General features: G+C 35.3%; 3 protein-coding genes across 5 annotated transcripts; 2 read left to right on the plus strand and 1 right to left on the minus strand.

Moving 5' to 3' along the window:
• Positions 1-1,355: 1,355 nt before the first annotated feature.
• On the minus strand, positions 1,356-7,497 carry LOC107780204 (putative alpha-amylase 2). Of its 3 annotated transcripts, none has more exons than XM_075226043.1 (13): positions 7,394-7,497; positions 6,857-6,914; positions 5,824-5,899; positions 5,491-5,528; positions 5,208-5,334; positions 4,875-5,101; positions 4,107-4,252; positions 3,856-3,968; positions 2,930-3,018; positions 2,599-2,721; positions 2,253-2,288; positions 1,917-2,015; positions 1,356-1,827 (listed from the first exon to the last, which is right to left on the minus strand). In XM_075226043.1, exons 3-13 carry the CDS (start codon positions 5,855-5,857, stop codon positions 1,636-1,638), a joined length of 1,224 nt encoding a protein of 407 aa, XP_075082144.1. In that variant the 5' UTR covers positions 5,858-5,899; positions 6,857-6,914; positions 7,394-7,497; the 3' UTR covers positions 1,356-1,635. The 3 variants fall into 3 exon arrangements, with proteins under 3 accessions (XP_075082144.1, XP_075082142.1, XP_075082143.1); XM_075226041.1 differs by having other exon boundaries at positions 5,824-5,902; XM_075226042.1 differs by lacking the exon at positions 7,394-7,497 and having other exon boundaries at positions 5,824-5,902; positions 6,857-6,978.
• A 6,366-nt stretch (positions 7,498-13,863) lies between these two features.
• On the plus strand, positions 13,864-16,253 carry LOC107780205 (uncharacterized). Its single transcript, XM_016600740.2, has 2 exons — positions 13,864-15,268; positions 15,356-16,253. The coding sequence occupies exons 1-2, from the start codon at positions 14,067-14,069 to the stop codon at positions 15,942-15,944; spliced, it is 1,791 nt and encodes a 596-aa protein (XP_016456226.2). The 5' UTR covers positions 13,864-14,066; the 3' UTR covers positions 15,945-16,253.
• Positions 16,254-17,243: 990 nt separating this feature from the next.
• Positions 17,244-19,571, plus strand: LOC107815919 (F-box protein SKIP23). Its single transcript, XM_016641571.2, has 2 exons — positions 17,244-18,521; positions 19,335-19,571. Exon 1 carries the CDS (start codon positions 17,333-17,335, stop codon positions 18,515-18,517), a length of 1,185 nt encoding a protein of 394 aa, XP_016497057.1. The 5' UTR covers positions 17,244-17,332; the 3' UTR covers positions 18,518-18,521; positions 19,335-19,571.
• The last annotated feature ends 6 nt before the right edge of the window (positions 19,572-19,577 follow it).

Consider the following 19,577-nt stretch of genomic DNA (forward strand, 5'->3'; position numbering starts at 1 on the left):
TTATGCTGTTTTGGGTCTGTTGTTTGGTAAAAAGAGAAGAAAAGGCAAAAAAAAAAAAAAAAAAAGAGAGAAGTTTGGTACGGTGAGAAGAAAAAGGTCGCTCTCAAAATAATAGCCGTAAAAATATATAATTTTTATGTATTTTTTTTGTGTATATATATATATATATTATATGTTATATACAAAGTTTATATAAATTTTATACTCTATTTTTTCGGCTACCAAATATAAATATTTTTTGGCTCAGGCTAAAAGTGATAATACCCAAAAAGAATGCGAGGTGATTTCTATGTTTTGGTAATAGTACTTAAGTTTTGATAGATTATTTGTTGTTTGCGACGTTGATAAAAAGTAGTAACAGATACAACAACACAACAACATAGTCAGTATAGTCTTATAAGTGGGGTCTGGGAAGGGTATAGTGTGCGCATACCTTATCCTTGCCTGTAAAAAGACAGAGAGACATTTTCCGATAGACTCTCGACTTAGAAAGGGGAGAGGGAAAGGGCAATAACAAGTAAACCTATCTGACGACCGAAGCAAAAAATACAAAAGCTGTCGTAGGTTTTAAAAAAAAAAATAGTAACAAATATTTAATAGAATAATAAAATCACGAGTTAACTCAAACACAACTGTTATATTAAAAATTAAAAGTAATAAAAAGTGAGAAGGAGGAGTATTGCAAATGGAGATGGAGATGTTGATGGGGTCTTTGAGTTTCAAGACATAAATCATGAGAAGTATGACTATTGCTATGATAGTGATGTGAGGAATCTCTATCTTTTTTGACACAACGCCATGTGATCCCTTCTCGTCCACTTTTTGGATAATTTTACTTCATTTCAGTTAATCACTGTCATTAAAAATTCTAAATATTTTTGTTGGAGATAGGAATAACGAAAGATTTTCTATTAGGAATAGTACAATATGGAAAACTTCAATTATTTAAAGCCTTATAACTTACAATTATAGAAGACAGTAGATTCATATCTAACCCAAAAGCAGAGAAATTCACTTCTTATGAATCTCATCTGCAACAAAGTAATGAGTACAGAGCTTGTAGAATGGTGTACTAAGCTCTCGTTATGTGCGGAGTTTAGAGAAGGATCGAACCGCATTGAATCTTATCTATGCGGTCTTTGTATTTCTGCAAGAGGTTGTTCGTGACTTGAACCATGAGCTTCTGATCACATGGCGGCGACTTTTATCGTCTCGCCAAGGTTGGCTTTCAAAAGAGCAACCCGGTGCATAAAGCATCTCGTGTTCATACAGGATCCAAGCAGCACGTGCATTTTATCTTGTGATACGAGAAAAAATACAACTATAATTTCTTATTATCCTAACATAAAAGCAGAGAGCCAAAAAAAACCCCTTTAATATCGTTACATGAAATGAGACTATTCCCTCGTACAAAACAATAATTGAATTGATAAACTCCCTTATTCCATTGTATTCAAGAACTCTTATTAGTAATGCTACATCCCATGCTAAAATTTCTAATGAATGGGAAAAACACTCTTATCTCTCCATCCTACCCTTAGAGGCGGATCTAGTATTAGCAGTAGGTGACGGGCTCGAGACATGTATATTTAGTCTAATATTTTTGAGAAAGGGAATAGCTCTATGCTCTACTTATTACTTCTGCCAGACTGCATAGCGATAGCCACTGGTTGCAAGCTTCCACTCCTTGCCTGCAGGACACCATGATCCGTCCCCGATCTTCATGCTAACCTTTTCTCCAATGGTTGCAGCGTATAAGTTTGGTTGTGACTCAAGAATCTGTACAGATGAACGGCTGTGTATGCCTTGATGCCTTCGGATATCAATCTACAGGGTACATTTCAAGCATTAGAATCAACCAGCTTCGACTGTTTACTGACTTCGTGTCTATATAGTTATAATTAGATTTGACATACCAGCTTAAATATTTGGTCATGCGTGGAATTACCCCAATCGTAGAAATGGTCATAGAAAACTGATGGTATCCCTGGATGTGTTAGAATGTACGCATAGCCCTGGAATGAGGCGCAGTGATGAGACCAAATGCCACAATAGATGATCAGGAAAATAAGATCTAAACACTTGTATAGTACTGCTGAAGAAGATATTGTTGGCAAAAAATATAGTAGCTTACAGGCTAGAAAGAGGAGTAAATATCTAAACTATAACAAGTGAAGGAAATACAACCAATGAAAAAGAAATAAAGGTCACAAGTCAAGCATTTAAAGGTAATGAATTAGATGTCGAAATACCTCCATAATGTGATTTGAAGGGAAAGGCCAGTGTGCCTGCAAGTTGAGATCATTAAGTTAGTTAAGTAATGAGGGAACATAAGTTCAGTTTCCATGATTAGAAAAACATCAAAGATAGTAAATGATCCAAGATGATAACTTTAACACAGATCAAAAGAGTGAATCATTTCATAATCTAGCATATGGTATTCCTACCAGCAGAGAGAAGCATCAATGGTAAATTCATTAACCTATGTTACTGCAATAATGAAATTATACAGTAGAATAGTCGTGTAGCATAGGAAGTCAAGCGTCCAAAACCAAAGCAACACTAATAATCAGCTATAGATCAGAAAACATCAAGAACCTGAGTGGATCCAGTGTCGTGATTATCAATAAAAGTCACAGCCCTTGAAGGCCACCATCCTAGAACTCCTGGTGGCTTCCCCTTAGAGTCACGCAAACGCCAGAGTTCTCCTTTGACTGCTTCCTGCAAATGCATATACATAATATAATGGTTAGCACTAATTTATGGTATATACTCGTTGAATCACAGACAAATCTTTGAATAAGTTCCTTTAACAAGAAATATAAACATGTCATTAATAATTCATTTGGATTTACTTATACATGTTGTCTTAGATACTAAATATGGGGAGAAGAGGGGCCACTGTTTGTTTTAGGATCTTAAGGGATACCTGAAGGATTGCTTTGGTTGTAAAATCAAATGCAGATGAAAGTTGCCCCGTTTGATCAATCCAATTGACGATTCTTTGCCTGTGACTATCTGCACGTAACAAAGATAGCTATCTTAGTACATAGACAAAACAAAGACACCCTAGAACAGGAGAAGCAAGGTACGTATATGCTCTGCCTCCACACATGCTTCATGTTACTGGATAAATGGCACTTGGCAACCAAAATTCAAGAAAAGACATAGCAGTAAAGGTAAAAAATTAAGCCCAATTTTCTAATTAGCCATCACTTATGCACTATGGCAAAACAAGTGCAGCCTCCATTACCACATAAATTCAACAATGATGATTTAAGAAAATTGTGAAACATGGATCATGATACCACTTAAACTCAACAGTGATGATTTAAGAAGATTGTGAAACATGTATCACGATATTAGCTTTCTGTCAGTAAAGTGACTTTGTTGAGGCACTTCATAAGCATTGTCTATAACGTTTTATAGTCCTTTTCTTTATTGCCCTTTTCACTTCTCCTTTTCTCTTTTTTTTTTCTTTTCTTGTGGTGGAGCTTAACAGGTTTTAAGAGTTTGAGACCTTTAATTATGACACTGCATGAACCCAGTTTCATATAATTAAGTTCTCTTGCTGCCGTGGTTAAAAGCTTGTTGTCTTTCCTTGCCAAAAGAAATTGCACATCAGTGTAGCCAAATGTTAGAAAGATGAATATATTTCATTTCACTGTGAGTTGAACTAATCAAACATTTACTCCTATATACTTTGGGTCTATGTAAACTGAGTTAATGCCAATCTCCCTCGCCAGAGAGCAAACAAGGTACGGGAACGACTACAGGTACCAGCTAAATGGAGAGATATCTTTATAAGTTGCAGGGGAAAGTCGGTTGTAAAAATTCACTAGAGAAGCATAATACCTTGGTTGCAATCCAAATAGCTGCCCTTGTAGTTGCAAGTGTCCCAATATTCCCCAACTGAAAATATTGGCTTAGCTCCCTCGATATATTCCTTTACATACTTCGGAGAATAACTAAAGTTGAGAGAAGGAAAATTCAGCTGTTGTTACAAATGGATAGACGGTACTCGAAAAAAAAAAAATGAAAATCCAGCCATTTTGGGGGGGGGGGGGGTTTGCATGGAGAACTTCAGAAAGAAAGTGCAAATTTACCCTTTAGCAAAATCAAAACGAAAATCTTGGAAGCCAACAGAGGATCTTAGCCACCGCATCCAGTCAGTGAGATCTCTTCGGACAAAGGATTGTGTATGATCTATATTTGGAACTCCATTAAAGTTGTCTCCAGTGCTTTTGTTACCCTGGAATACATCCTTAAAAGTTATGAGTACACCCTGATGGTTGAGAAACCTCTGGTCGCAGAGAGCCTTATAGATAAAGTTTCACCTTAAATGACTATTTGGAAGGCAAGCATGTCATTTGAGCAATAACACTGACTCTCTAACGGTTAGAGATATGAAGAGTCAATAACAATATATAATGGAATTAAAGAGGAGTTTTAAGTTTTAGTTGAGGATCTCAAACTATCTTTATTTCGTCATTGAGAAATGATTATATAGCAAAGCTACTCAAAGGTTCAGCTAATTCAGCAAGTTCGGTTCCTATAATTTATAAATTACTGATGAAATGCTGATTTTAGTAAGGCTAATGCATAAATGAACATGAATCAAGCTTAATATGTTTATATACAGTTCATGCTTTTGATAATGTAGACATCACAGCTTCAAGATCCTTCCCAGGAAAGGGGTCTGTCCATGCCACTCTAGCTAAAATCAAAGAGTTCATGAAAAACCTATACATCCTATACTAGAGAAAAATAAATTAATTAATTAATTTTTTGATCAAGTTGAGGCAGACGAAAGGATAAATAAAAGTCTAAAGCTGCATATCCTAGAAACAAGATTTTGGTTACAGTATCCTTACCCGTCCACCAGTGCAAGATGTAACAGCATGTTCATCCCAAGACAAAGGAATTCCATCATAGCGGTTGTACATTCCACCGTGCCCTTGGGTAGTCCCAACACGATGGTTAATGACTATGTCCGCCATTGCTCTAACTTTGTACTGCTTCATCTTATTAAGTAAAGCTTTTAAGAGATGCTCAGAACCATATGAAGAATTGAGAGAATAAAGGTTCTGTGGAAGGTAACCTATCATGAAAGAACACAAAGAGAAAGAATTAATGACTATCAAAAGAGGAGCTGAAAGAGAGGAGAGACATTAATTCAAATGACTAAAATTATATCACTTCCAAACCTTCAGGAGACAACGACTGACTTGCTGGAGGCAACCATGCTGTTGTGAAGCCAGATTTTGCAATATCAGGAACTTTTCTATCTAAATTTCTCCACCAGTCATGTTTATGAGATTCCCAGTTGAAGGCCTGCAGAGGAAATGATTGGACCATTTCATTAGGTTTGAGATGATCTTTTCTAGGAAGAAATGCATCAGCATTCCGATTTCAACAAATCGTTATATATGAACTACAAACTCTTTAAAATTTCTTCCTAGCCAACTGGTAAAGGGAAAATAATATCACCTGCAATATGATTTCTTTTCCATTGCGTATCACAACCACTACAAGCACATGAAAACAATAAATCAGTTAGCATTCATCAGTATAATCTCATTTCAAAAAGCTAAGTCTTATAAAATACTGTGATTGCTAGAACTCCTGATAAGAACGAAACTATCAACAAAACTAATTTGACAGAAAATAAGGCATGCAAATTCCACTTATTTACTCTCATAACTGCTAAAATTAAAATGAAAATAAGAAATGATTTAGCTAAAATATCCACAGTTCTTCAATTTAAATCTCCGTCTTTCTTTTTTAGTTTGAAGTATATATATAAAGGAAAGAGAGTCTTACGTGGATCAGTCTGCTGACTTTCATCAAATCCCATTATGAATCGAAGCTAAGATTACAAAGTAAGCCCCAAGAGGTCCTGCTGAAAAAAATAAAGGTAAACAAAAAGGAGATTTGAGTCGACAACAATCTGAAGCCATTCAGGTATAACACTATATCTGCATAATTGAGTCATATGTGCAGTTCATTAAAGAATCTAGATGCAGTAATTATCCAGTTTTTTCAACCCAAAGCAATCATTAGCTGATCATAAGTGATCACGTCCTGTGTCGACCTGATATCATTTACGTACTAGCAGAAATGTAGCGGATAATTATATCACACAAAGCAGAGTTCAAGAAAAACTATAGCTGATTATCAGAAAAATAAACTAAGATTCAAAATAGAATAAAAATGAATATTACCATTCACAATGATCACAAAGACAATATGACTACCACTTTATGTTACATATGCTGGTTCACATGTATCTATCCATTACGGTGTGTAAATAACCTATTCGGCTGGTGTAGTTTTTCGATAAATCTTCATATCAAAATCATTTAGCACGGATACTTCGACAAATCTTCATATCAAACTCATTTAACACGGATACTAGAAGCGGTGGCGGAGGCAGGATCTCCACGAAGGGGGTTCAAAAAAAAAATTGTAGCTAGTGGGAATTGAACACATGACGTTATGTAGATTTTGAACCCCTTGACCACTAAACTACACTTTTGGATTATGTTAAGCGGGTTCAAAACTTAATATATAGAGGTAAAAAATAAATTTTACCTTATATATACAATGTAATTTTTCGGCGAAAATCCGCCCAGACTAGAAGGATCCATAAAACACAGCTGCCACTAATAGTTCAAAGAATGACATGCATGTGTATACGGCATATCGGATCATGTACTTATACAATAAAATGAAAATAAAAATAAAAACTACAAACTTGCATGCCTAATAGTAGAATTTCATATTCAACTTAAATCATAATGATCAAGAATTTAACCAGCTAAGAAACTGAGTAGTAAAAGACAGAGAAACAAACCTCGTTTACTTGCTTAGAAAAAGAGTCGATCTCAGCTTGATAATCTCATCAACTTATTCTGGTATTTATACAGAGACGAAATGGGCAAAAGCGGAAAATTAGTCAAAATTATATTGATTCTTCGATATGGAATATGAATTCTCAACCGTGAAATTGCAAAAAAAGAGAATATCAATTGAAGAAAGTGCGCCAGCAAAAAAAGATGTAAAATTCGATAACCACATAAACCAGGAATAAAACAAAAGAACAAATCCTTTTTTGCGAAATGGAGTACGAACTGGAGGATTTTATAAAAGGTAGTCCATTTTTTCGGATTCGATTCGCTCCGAAATCATTCTGTCATAGGAGGAAACAGCGAGCGACACGTGGCGCTTCGTGATTGGGAATTTGGTAATTGACGGCTGCAAATGGCGGATGTGACGAGAATGGTAAGGTGGCGGTAATGGTGGTGTTCGTCGATTGAAAACAACAACAACAACAACCCACTATAATTCTACTTAGTGGGTCTGGGAGGGTAGTGTGTACGACAGAACTTACCCTGACCTAGAGTAGAGAGACTGTTTCCAAATAGAACCCGGCATGCTTGCCTCCAAGAACTTCCCACCTTGCTCTTTGGGAGACTCGAACGTTGTTCATCCATTGACGTAGTGACATTTCATGCGAATTGCAGACGAAGCGACGGAGCAAAGACGGAAGTGCGTGTGTGAAGTGTGAACACTGGAAAATAACGACAATTTGAGATCATAACAAATGATCAATTAAACAACCAATTATCTACGTTGATAATTTCATTTCAGTGCTAAATAAACAAATTGAGGTGATAATGATAAAAAAATACATTGCCTCTCCCTTACCCCCTAAAATTTAAGCAGGCGTTTGGACATAAATTTTTTAATTTTTGAAAAAAAAATAGTATTTGGAGTTAGTTGAAAAATAATATTTAGAATTTAAATTTGTGTTTGGATATGCATTTTACTTCAGAGAATGTTGTAGTTTTGTGAGTGGAAAAAACAAAAATTCTGAAAGTTTTGAAGAAGTGATCAAAATCACTTTTTGATTTTTGAAAAAAAAAATTTAATTTTTTATTAAAAACTTACAAAATTTCATAAATAAACACATTTTAAAAAAAAACAGAAAAAGAATTTTGTTGTAATGGACCCTTATAAATTAGCTCTAGGGGTGTTAATAGATATTTAAAAATCGACTAAACCGACCGAACCATACTGTACCGAACCGATTTTTAGGTTTCTTTTAATAAAACTGTAGGTTTTTATATAAATATATAACTGAACCGATAATTAGGGTAAAAATACCGAACCGAACCGAATAAATTTACAATGTGAAAAATATATTTATATATTATGTTTAAAAATGATAATGCATAAAAAAATTTCGAGACCTTGGAATTATGAAATAGTTACTAGCCAACAAGTAATTAAACTTAAAATCCTAATTCCCAAATCTATTATGCTACTCCTATTGAAACCAGAGGCGGATCCGGGATTTGAGGCTTATGAGTTCCTACCGTAATTTCAAATTAATATGCAATAATAACCAGGTTCATAGTTAGATATTTATAATTATTTAGTAAACTTTTTAATATAATACAGGGTTTACGCAAGAGTTACTGGGTTCCTGGGAACCCGTATTCCATGCTCTAGGTCCGCCCCTGATTGAAACTAAATTATTTCCAGCATGTTCACTAGCAAAACACAAGGTATTGTAGCGATTATGAGTAGAAAACTACAATGTATTGAATATGTTTCCTTTAGTATGATTTAAATTTATCTTTTTGAATATTTAATCTTCTATAGACTTTATTCTTGAGACCTAGCTTGGTTAATATCTTTCCACTCGCGTAATTTATATTTTTTTGTATTTGCTTAGTTTCTTTTACACTGATGTAGAATAGTTGATGAATCTATACTCTAGCCATCTTTGATATTTTCTTAATTTATCACCTTTTAAACTGTAAAAATATCTAGAGAGTTTTGCTAAGTCCTATTAAAGTACGTATGTTATTGCATTCTACTTCTAGCAGTGATTTTTGCATGACATTTTAAAAAATTACCGAACATTTACCGAACCGAACCGAACCGATACCGAAGAGAAACCGACATGATTGGAACGGTTTCGAAAAGTCTAATTTTGGTTATACATAATAGAATAACCGAAAAATTAGTATGATAAAAATTTTATAAAATAACTGGCCGAACCGAACCATTAAGACCCCTAATTAGCTCAACACCTTCCTGCAACAATTGTTAACAGAAAGTAAATTTAATTTCTTTTGAACTCAAATAAAATCTTTATGTCATTTTTAAAAAGTTTAGACGCATTAATAGGAAAATACCTGGCTTTGCGCTTCAACCTTTATTGAAGCTATTTTTTCTACCGTCAGAACACTCTATAGCAACATCTCTATATAACAGTCATTCATTATAAAAGTTTAGTTTTTCTCAGAACTGATTTTTTATGTTATATTTTGCCTCTCTATAATAGCATTTTGCCTATAATAGCAACAATCATCCTTATGACAGTACGCTCTTTGAAAAATTACCCCTCTATAACAGCCACGCAAATTTTCTAAGATAATTACTAAGGATAATTCTAAATATTTAAGCAAATATTTTATAACTTTAATGTACAATTTATAACTAAAGATCTACAAATTACATATCTTGCATTAGAAAAATGTGAAAAAATACTTAAAAGATCCATTTATACTTTTTGAAGATATGCACATCATTTTTTTTTATTTGAAGATGTACACATGATATATCTTATATTGGACAGTTATCAATAGTATGTAAATGCAATCTATTCATATTTTTTAATTGTGTGCCTTAGAGATTAAATATTGGTGCGTTAGTTAAGAATTTTTTTAATGATGTATTAGATTTCTTTAGCATTTAATTCGTGAAATATTTATATCTTTTGAGATTTTGAATTTAAATATTTTATTAATCTTTTATATATAATATTAAAAAAATAGTTTTTGGTTAATTTTTGTCTATAACAACCAAAATATATTTAAATATTAAATGCTGTTATAGGTGTATAACAACCATTCACTATAAAAGCCAAAAAAATTTGGAAACGATGTTGTTATAGAGAGGTATGACTGTATAATTTTTCCGTGCTTTTTTCCATGCTTGCGTTTTGATGCGACACACACGTCTAACATATGTACATTAAAAATAGGCGTAATGGCTTCCTGGCCACTTAAACTTGTACCGGTTTGTAAAGCCGATACGTGAACTTATATTTTTCCCATTTGAACACTTCACCTTGACGAAATGAATATTAATAAACACATTTGACCATTGACCAATACTATGTGGAAGTGGCACAACTAACATAGCTAAATTGTGCGCAAATCACGCTGTCAAGGCGCGTGAATAGTTTTATTTTTATTAAAAAGATATTAGAAATAAAATAAAATATAAATAAGAAAAAAAAAAGCAAAAGAAAAAAAGACCTTTCTCTTTTCCCCTTCCCTCCCACCTCTCTCATCTTCCCAAGCGAACTCCCATCTCCATCCTGCAATTTTTTTTTCATTTTCTATCCTATCTTCCCTCCCCTTTCCCATTTCTTTTCCCCCTTTCTCTTCCCCATTCAATAATTTTTTCTTTTATTTGCTAGTCTCTACCCACCTTTCTCGTCCCAACCTCCCTCAATTCCTTTTTACCAGTACCTCTATTCATTATTCGTTGCCATCAACCCCCCCTTCTCTTCTTCTTTCTTTTCCATTTCTATTCTTTCTTCTATAGTACACCTAGTTAGTAGATTGCAGCTGATAGATGAATTGAGAAGAAATTAGGTTGCTTTAATACCAAAGGCATTTATGTGAAATACTTTGAAATAAATGTTTGTTGACTTTTTGGATGATTTAGGTTGGTGGAACGACAATAGATTTTACTGGAAAAAGGTGGGTGAAGGGGGGGGGGGTGATTCAGTGGTAGGTGATTACGAAGCTTTCATATAGGAGGAAGAAGATGATGGTGGTTGAAAATGGTTGAGAGTTGGAGTTGTTGGTGGACTATTGGCCGTGTATGGTGGAGAAAAAAGAGAAAGAAAAAAATTATAAAATTTTAAAGATTAATTTTTTTTTAATAATATAGACCCACAAATCCATATGTCATGTAATAAAGATCAAACATGTGACATGGCATTCATGTCACAGCGATTGGCGATCACGCTAAACAGAAAGTGTTTATTAGTATTAATTCTGTCAAGTTAAAGTGTTCAATTGGAAAAAATATAAGTTCAGGAATCGACTATACAAATCGGTACAAGCTTAAGTGATCAGGAAGATATTACGTCTTAAAAATCTATATATGTATATAAAGCCAGGCACAAAAGAAGTGACGTGGCACCCTCCTTTGGCCAGCTTTACCATTTATCTTTTTTCTCAGTTATTTGAGATTTTTCTCACATTTTCGGCCAAAATATTCCACGAAAATAAATGTAACCTATTTATCACTCATTGTTATTGCTATCCCATTATTCCTTCCGTTATTACTGTGCCATTTCTTCTTCGTAAATTCTCCTCACATCTCTCTAATTTTACGTTTTGTTTTTTCATAACGGAATTGTAATTAGGAATTCGGGGCTGCATATTCGATGGTGAATTTGCTGACAAAAAGAAAGAAAAAAAGATGGAAAGCGTAGAAAAATGAGTTGGGATATTTATTTTCACCGTCATGCAAAGGGCAACAAATAAGTATACTAAATTAGAAACTAAATATTATTAGGCACCGTGATGATATCCAGTAATTCACATTATTATCTTTCGTCAATTCGGATCATTTGCATCTATACCCACTTTTTGAGTCACGTTTTAACTTGTGCTCGCTTTGCAAAAAAAAATTGCAAACGTACCCACTTTTTCGCGTAACTTCAGCATACGGGGCTGAAGTAGCAAAGGTAATCACGCAAAACTTCAGCATTGTAGTAGACGGGCCTGAACTAGCAAGTGTGCTGAAGTTTTTGTTTGTAATTGCTGAACTTAAGCACAGTAACTGAAGTTTTGTTCTCTATTTGCTGAAGTTTTTGTTTGTAATTGCACTAAATAAGATGAAGTTTTTTTGTGCTGGATTATTAGTTTTGTCATTGAGTTTTTTCAAAAAACTTCAGCAGAAGATGCTGAAGTTATTTAGTTCATTTATAAAAACTTCAGCACTAAATAAACTTAAGTTTTTTTTGTCCTGGATAAGCTTTTTCAAAAACTTCAGCTTTAGTTCATTTGTAAAAACTTAAGCACTAAAAGCTGAAGTTTTTTTTTGTCCCGGATTCATTAGTTTTGTCATAAAGCCTTTTCAAAAACTTTAGCAGAAGATGTTGAAGTTATTTAGTTCAATTGTAAAAAATTCAGCACTACATAAGCTGAAGTTTTTGAAAAAGCTTTCTAACATAGTAGATACATAATCAGATTGCCAACAATATCTAAATCATAAATTTGGAAATGAAAAGAACAGAATTATCATTGTCTACTAACTTACGTACGTGGAAATATTCACAAATTATTGTCTACTAACTTACGTAATTATTTATAATTTATTTTTAAATAATCTGATAAACATACTTATGACAATCATCCCATGAATTGAAGTTTCATAACAGCACCAACAACAGAAGAAGAAGAAGAAGAAGAAGAAGAAGAAGAAGAAGAAGAAGAAGAAGAAAACGAAGGAGGAGAAGGGGGAGGAGAAAGGGGACTGAAGTTGTTTAAAAAGTGGGTACAAATTAAAACTTTTTAAAAAAATGGGTATAAGTTAAATGAAGACGACCAAATAAGACGCCCGTGCAATTTTTACAATTCTTTATCTTTTGTTTTTCAAATTCGGATATCCTTATTTAAATGGGTTATTCCTCTTTTGGTTTTCTAATTCAGATATGCTTATTCAAATGGGTTATTCCATTTAAACTGAATGTTTCACAAATCCTTTTAGCCAAAGAACTTGATATAAGATGTTTGGTTAGTGTTTTCTTTTGTTGAAAATATGATACTAATTACTTAGCTATAAACAATGTATCTCTATGTCTTTATTTATAGGCTGTTCTTTTTTTTTTTTTTTTTTTGGCCAAAATCACTTTTGGACAAAAATTGAGGTGTTTGACCAAGCTTCTGGAAAGAAAAAAGTGCTTTTGAGGAGAAGTAGAAACAGTTTTGGAGAAGCAGAAAAAAGTAGCTTCTCTCCAAAATCACTTTTTTGAAAAACACTTTTGAGAAAAATACACTTAGAAGCAGTTTTTTAAAGCTTGACCAAACACTAATTACTGCTCAGAAGTGTTTTTTAAATTAATTAGCTAAACACAAACTGCTTCTCATCAAAAGTACTTTTGAGAAAAGCACTTTTCAAAATAAGCTAATTTTTGCAGCTTGGCCAATCGAACTATAAGTCTTGCCTGGTTGATTAAATGGAATCTTGGGAGGAAAAATGGATAGGAAGAAACAGAAAAGGGGAAAAAGATAATAAAAGTTCAGCCTACCAATATAAATATTTAACCTGAAATAGTTTTGCACATATTCTTTACGTCATAGAATTTTATATAAAATGTTAAAAAAATCATAATAAAATCTTGAAAAAATGCTTGATATTAGTACATACTAATCTTCTTTATATAAATTATATATTAATATTTAATTATATTTTTAAGACTGCGCGAAGCACGGTAAGCACACTAGTAATCAAGTAAAATTCAAACTCATAATACTACTTGATGAAAGTGTGACTTCTTGACTACTAATACTAAAAAGTGACAAACTAAGTAATTAAATGGAGTTCTTGGAGTTGTGAGTTCGAGTCTCCCCAAGAGTAAGGTGGGAAGTTCTTGGAGGGAAGAATACCGGGGGTCTATTTGGAAACAGCCTCTCTACTTCAGGGTAGGGGTAAGGTCTGCGTACACACTACCCTCCCCAGACCCCACTAAGTGGGATTATACTGAGTTGTTGTTGTTGTATTACATTATTCGCAACTTTTTTTTTGGTTACCAAAGCCTCCGAGGTACTATGACTCATTCACATGGTACAAGTAGGAGCAGCATAGCATTTCCAGATCCCTTGCCAGCGTGGCGCCGGGGCAGTTGATCCTAGGGTTTTATCAGGGTTTGATACAAGTTCCCATTTTCGATCAACAAACCGCTCTGTAATGGCCACCTCTATCATTCTCATAATTCACAATTCCCCCCAAAATTGACGTCAAACATGGAGAACAAAACCGCCCCTTTATCAACTATCGAAGAACCAGAACCCAAAAAGCAAAAAATGTCCACCACCACCTCCGACGACGAAGAAGCTGCAACCACTGCCGTCGCCGGAGATGGTCCAGCACCTGAGAGGAAACCGAGATACAAGCGTCGAAAAATCGCAATATTCTTCGCGTACTGCGGCGTAGGTTATCAGGGTATGCAGAAGAATCCTGGAGCTAAAACAATCGAAGGCGATTTAGAAGAAGCACTATATCAAGCAGGTGGTGTGCCTGAGCATGACAAGTGTCAACCCCGAAGGTATGATTGGGCTCGTTCTGCTCGTACTGATAAGGGTGTAAGCGCCGTGGGTCAGGTCGTCTCGGGTCGGTTTTACGTCGACCCGCCTGGTTTTATTGATCGGCTTAACTCGATCCTCTCTCCTCAAATCCGGATCTTTGGGTTTAAACGGGTAACAAATGCGTTTAATGCTAAGAAGTTCTGTGACCGGCGTAGGTATGTGTATTTTGTTCCTGTTTTTGCTCTTGACCCATCCTCACATCGTGATAGAGAGACTGTATTAGCTAGTGTAGGATCTGGGAAAGAGCTTGTTAAGTGTTTGGAGTGTTCGGAAAGGGGTCGTAAAGTATTTGGAGTAATGGGTAAGCGCGTTTACGATCCGATAACTAAGTCAGTAATTGTTGTTGCTGAACCAGGCAATATGCCGAACAATGGAGATGCACAAGTAACTTTGCAAAATATAGAGAGTAATGTGAATGTTAATGCAAATGATGTGATCACTGAGTCAAATATGGTAATTGAAAATGGAGCTTCTTTAAGTGAGAAGGGTGAAGAAACGAAGGAGGAAGTTGAGAAAGGCGACGAAAATGCTAAAGCAATAGAAGAACAAGTAGAAGAGAGTGTGTTTTCCTATGGAGAGAAAGAAAAAGAAAGATTTAACAGAATTTTGAAGTACTACGAGGGAACTCACAATTTTCACAATTTCACAACGAGAACAAAAGCTGATGATCCTGCTGCCAAGCGATATATCATTTCATTTACTGCAAACACTATAGTGAACGTCGAAGGCATTGAATTTGTGAAGTGCGAGGTTGTGGGTCAGAGCTTTATGCTTCATCAAATCCGTAAAATGATTGGTCTTGCTGTTGCGATCATGAGAAACTGTGCTCCTGAATCCTTAATTCAAACTGCCTTCCGAAGGTACATGTTACTCTTAGTTAGTTATTCTCTTTTAAGTTGTGAATAGGTAAGCATGTTTTAATCTGGTACCATTTTGGATCAAATCAGGGATGTCAACATCAATGTTCCTATGGCGCCTGAGGTTGGATTGTATTTGGATGAATGCTTTTTCACCTCATATAACAGTAAGTGGAAGGACACTCATGAAGAAGTGTCTCTGAAAGCTTATACAGAGGCGGCAGAAGAATTTAAAATGAAGTATATCTATAGTCATATTGCATCGACGGAACACAAGGATGGAACAATGGCTCTATGGCTGCATTCCCTTAACTATCGTAATTACCCTGATTTGCGTGGTGTGGATAATGATAATTCTGCTGGTGCTAGTGATGGTTCAAAAGCCATTGAAGCTGTTGTTGAGGCTGGTATAGGTGCTGTCAAGAATGGTGAGAGCACCGATAATGTTAATTCTGCTGGTGCTGTTGATGATTCAAAAGCTGGTGAAGCTGTTGTTGAGGCTGGTTTAGGTGCTGTCAACGATGGTGAGAGCACCGATAATGTTAATATTGCTGGTGCTGGTGATGGTTCAGAAGTTGAAACTGTTATTGAGGTTGGTTTAAGTGCTGTCGACAATGGTGAGAGTGCCGATGCCAAAGATGCTGACGCAGGGGGTGATGCTGATTTAGTCACCTCATAGGCTATGCTCTGTCGAACAACTCTCGGTATCTATTGGCATGAATATCATGTAAACTTTTCCCTCTGTATTTCTATAATTTATGGTGTTCTATTCTTTGAAGGGAACTCCATATAGCAAAGACAGAGAAAGCTCTTGATCCTATTTATATGACATGTCAAATTTAGTCTTGAAACTTTGTTAATTTTGTTGAAGCGCTTCAAATGATGTTGAAGTGAAGCAGATGGTTTAACTGTTGTTGAAGTGAACAAACTGTAATTTGATAAATTACATGTTTTATTTAATTCTTACCAATCTAATAGTTTATAGTTAGTTCTTCTCTGTGCTAGTGTTATGGAGGCTTTGACCTACTCTCTATGCTGTATCAGCTAAGCATTTAAAGCTAAATTTTTACTGGTTATGGAAATATATTGAAGCCGCAAAGGTGGTGATTCCTAACAAGCCAATTTGCTAAGGCATCACTAGTAACACAACAACCGCCCAGTATAATCCCACAAGTGGGGTCTGGGGAGGGTAGTGTGTACGCAAACCTTACCCATACCTTAGGGGTAGAGAGGCTGTTTCCGATAAGGCATTACTAGTGATAGGAGTAAAGATTCTTTGGCTGCCAACTCGAAGTGACTCTGAATGCAAACTCTAGTATGTCGCACAACAAAAGTTAAGATTTGTGGTTGATGAGATTCAGTTGATTTGGTCTTGGCAAAATGCAGCTCTTAAATTTTTTCCATAGTTAAGCATATTTTTTTCACCAATTAGCTTATTTCACTTATAAATGATTAAAGTGTGATGCAATTTTCTTTGTAATGGATAAAACAAAGTCTTCTCTTTGACATTCTATGCGCACCAAAGGCAAATGGTTTGCTTATATCATTTCTCTTCCTTTTTTTTCTCTTCCCTTTTTTGTCCTTATCAAATAGGAGTAGTACTGCCTCCGGTCCAAAATAAGTGATTTTTTTGGATGTTTTCACACAGATTAAGAAATTTACCTTTTAGCATTAATTAGCAATGAAATTGACCATATTAACTTTTACTATCTCACATAAATACTCCTAACACATATTCCAACACTATTTACTCCAAGGACAATATAGGAAAAAATAATTAATTCATTCTTGAAATCTGAAAAAATCATTTATTTTGGACCATAAGAAAAACTTTTTTGGACCGGAGGAATAGTATTTAGATAATAATTCTCTGATTAAGTTGACATGGATTGCCGGCATTTTCGGGATTAGAATTAATAAGTCTTAAATCAGAATTGAGCTTACTTTCAAATATCTTTTTTCCTTTTTTTTTTTTTTCCCGGCATTTACTATCAAGTCTATAAGTGGGAAATTTGTATGGTCGCGGGAAAGAGCAGCTAAAATATCCTGGAGGCCATTCTCTGAGCCATGTCGGTTGACCATGACTGGTCGGAACTTCCACCGGAGCTTCTCGATACGATTGTGAATAAGCTAATTAACCTCCGCGATTACCTCAGTTTCCGAGCCGTTTGCTCCAACTGGCGATCCTCAACGCCGGCGACTCCCAAAAACTTACCTTGTCAATTCCCATGGTTAATGCTCCCAAAAAACCGGTCGAACCGGCGCGGTTTTTTCAACCTCCTTGATAACAAGCTCCACTTCCTCAACCTGCCCGAGGCTTCGAATCGCCGCCGACGTTGTGGCTCTTCTCATGGCTGGCTCATCATCGTCGACGAATCGCCGTCAATTTTCATAATTAATCCGCTTACGAAAGTAACTTTTAATCTTCCGCCGCTGTGTCAGCTTCCTAATGTGGTAAATTTCGATTTTTACAGCGTAGGTCGAGAATTTACCATCCAATCTCCCGACGGCGAGGTTTACACTCGTAATTTAAAAGAAATACGTGACTTGTTTATTAAAAAAGTTGTCCTTTCGCATAGTCCTTCACGTGATCCGAATTTTATTGCGGTAATGATCCTTAATGAAACAGGCGAGCTTGCTTACTGCAAAAATGGAGAAAATTCGTGGAAATTTATTGATGAAGCGCGGTTTTTTGCTGAGGATGTTATATATTTTGATGGATTATTTTATGCTGTTCATAAACTTGGATCGATTGCAGTTTGTGATGTTAGTGGTGATTTGCCTAAGGTTTCGTTTATTGAAACGCCTAGGCAAATTGGCGGTGATATACAGTATTTGGTTAAAACGGATGATGAACTTTTACTGGTAACTAGGTCTTTGGAGCTTGATACTGATGCTGCGTATCATCAGCTTGATGTTGTGTATAAGACGGTTGAATTTCGTGTGTTTAGGTTGGTTTTAGAAGGGCCGAGGTGGGAGAAGGTGGATAGTTTGGGTGAGAAGATGTTGTTTTTAGGAGAGAATTCTTCATTGGCGCTGTTGGCTTCTGATTATCCTGGATGTGAAGGAAATAGGATTTACTTTACGGATGATTATTGTGAGGCTAATTATGATGGTGTCAATGGGAATCATGATCTAGGGTATTACAATTTAGAGGACGGTAGGATTGAAGCATTATCATGCTATCCTCGCAATTCACATTCTATGCTTCGTTGGCCTCCTCCAATTTGGTTCACTCCGAATCCATGTTGATAATGTAAGTCTGCCTCTCTTTTACATTTTCTTGTGTACAAATTAGCTTAGATCTTTGGTTTCATGTAATATAAGTGTTGATAGGATTGTACTGTCCAACTTGAATTTCACCAAAAGCTAGTCTGATGCTATTGTAAGATATTTATAGTTATAGATGAAGCACAACTCAACCATTACAGTGGAAGTAGAGATTGTTCACTGCCGACTCTCTAAAACTTAGTTTGAGGTAATTATACCTGCAATACAACGGAAGTGCGATCCTATAGTGCCAATATAGGATTGTAGTCAGGAGAGATTTTAGGGTCTTGACATTGGGGAGCATTAATTATTTTCCTATGAAACCCCCCATTCTGACTATTTTGGGGCAATGAAATTGCTTCCTCTCGCCTAGATTATAAGCTTGTGTTGATGTTGTAAATATGCAACATATAAGGACTCTTCTGTTAAGATGAAGTAATGCCAAATGTAGTAGTCCTGTATTTACTCATCTATCTGAATGAAGTTAATTTCCACATGAAATGGACGGAGATTTGAGTTTCTCCACCATCTCCTGATGCTTCCTATGATAGATTCTTTTTGAATAGGCAATTCAAGTGCTTTCCAAAAATTTCTTCCACCAATTACTGGGTTAACTTAATGGGAAATTATGGTTTTTAGCTCTGCCATGACCATGTAATTTTGAGATTTGCATAAATGTATATGATTATTGTTTATTGCTAGTGAGAAAGGTTCTTTATGCATCTGTTCATCTGTCCCTATTTTGATTTCTCCTTGCAGTGTATACTACCTCTTGATTCATGCTATTATCTTGTTGCAGTGTATTTGGTAAATCCCCAGTAAGGGTTTGTGAATATGTCTCTGGCCAGAGTTCACTTTGATGGAATTACTTTGTATATGAGTTGCAAATAATCAAATTGTGGTGTGCTGTAAGTAAACCTGTACCTATATTATCTTGATGCAATCTGTGTGACCGCAACATTCCTCGTAATCAAATATCTCTGTACTGTAAATAAATCTGTACCAACATATTTATGCCAGCAGCTTTCCCATGTAATTGCCA

The sequence above is a fragment of the Nicotiana tabacum genome, chromosome 12, assembly GCF_000715075.1.
Source record: "Nicotiana tabacum cultivar K326 chromosome 12, ASM71507v2, whole genome shotgun sequence".
Classification (NCBI taxonomy): Eukaryota; Viridiplantae; Streptophyta; class Magnoliopsida; order Solanales; family Solanaceae; genus Nicotiana; species Nicotiana tabacum.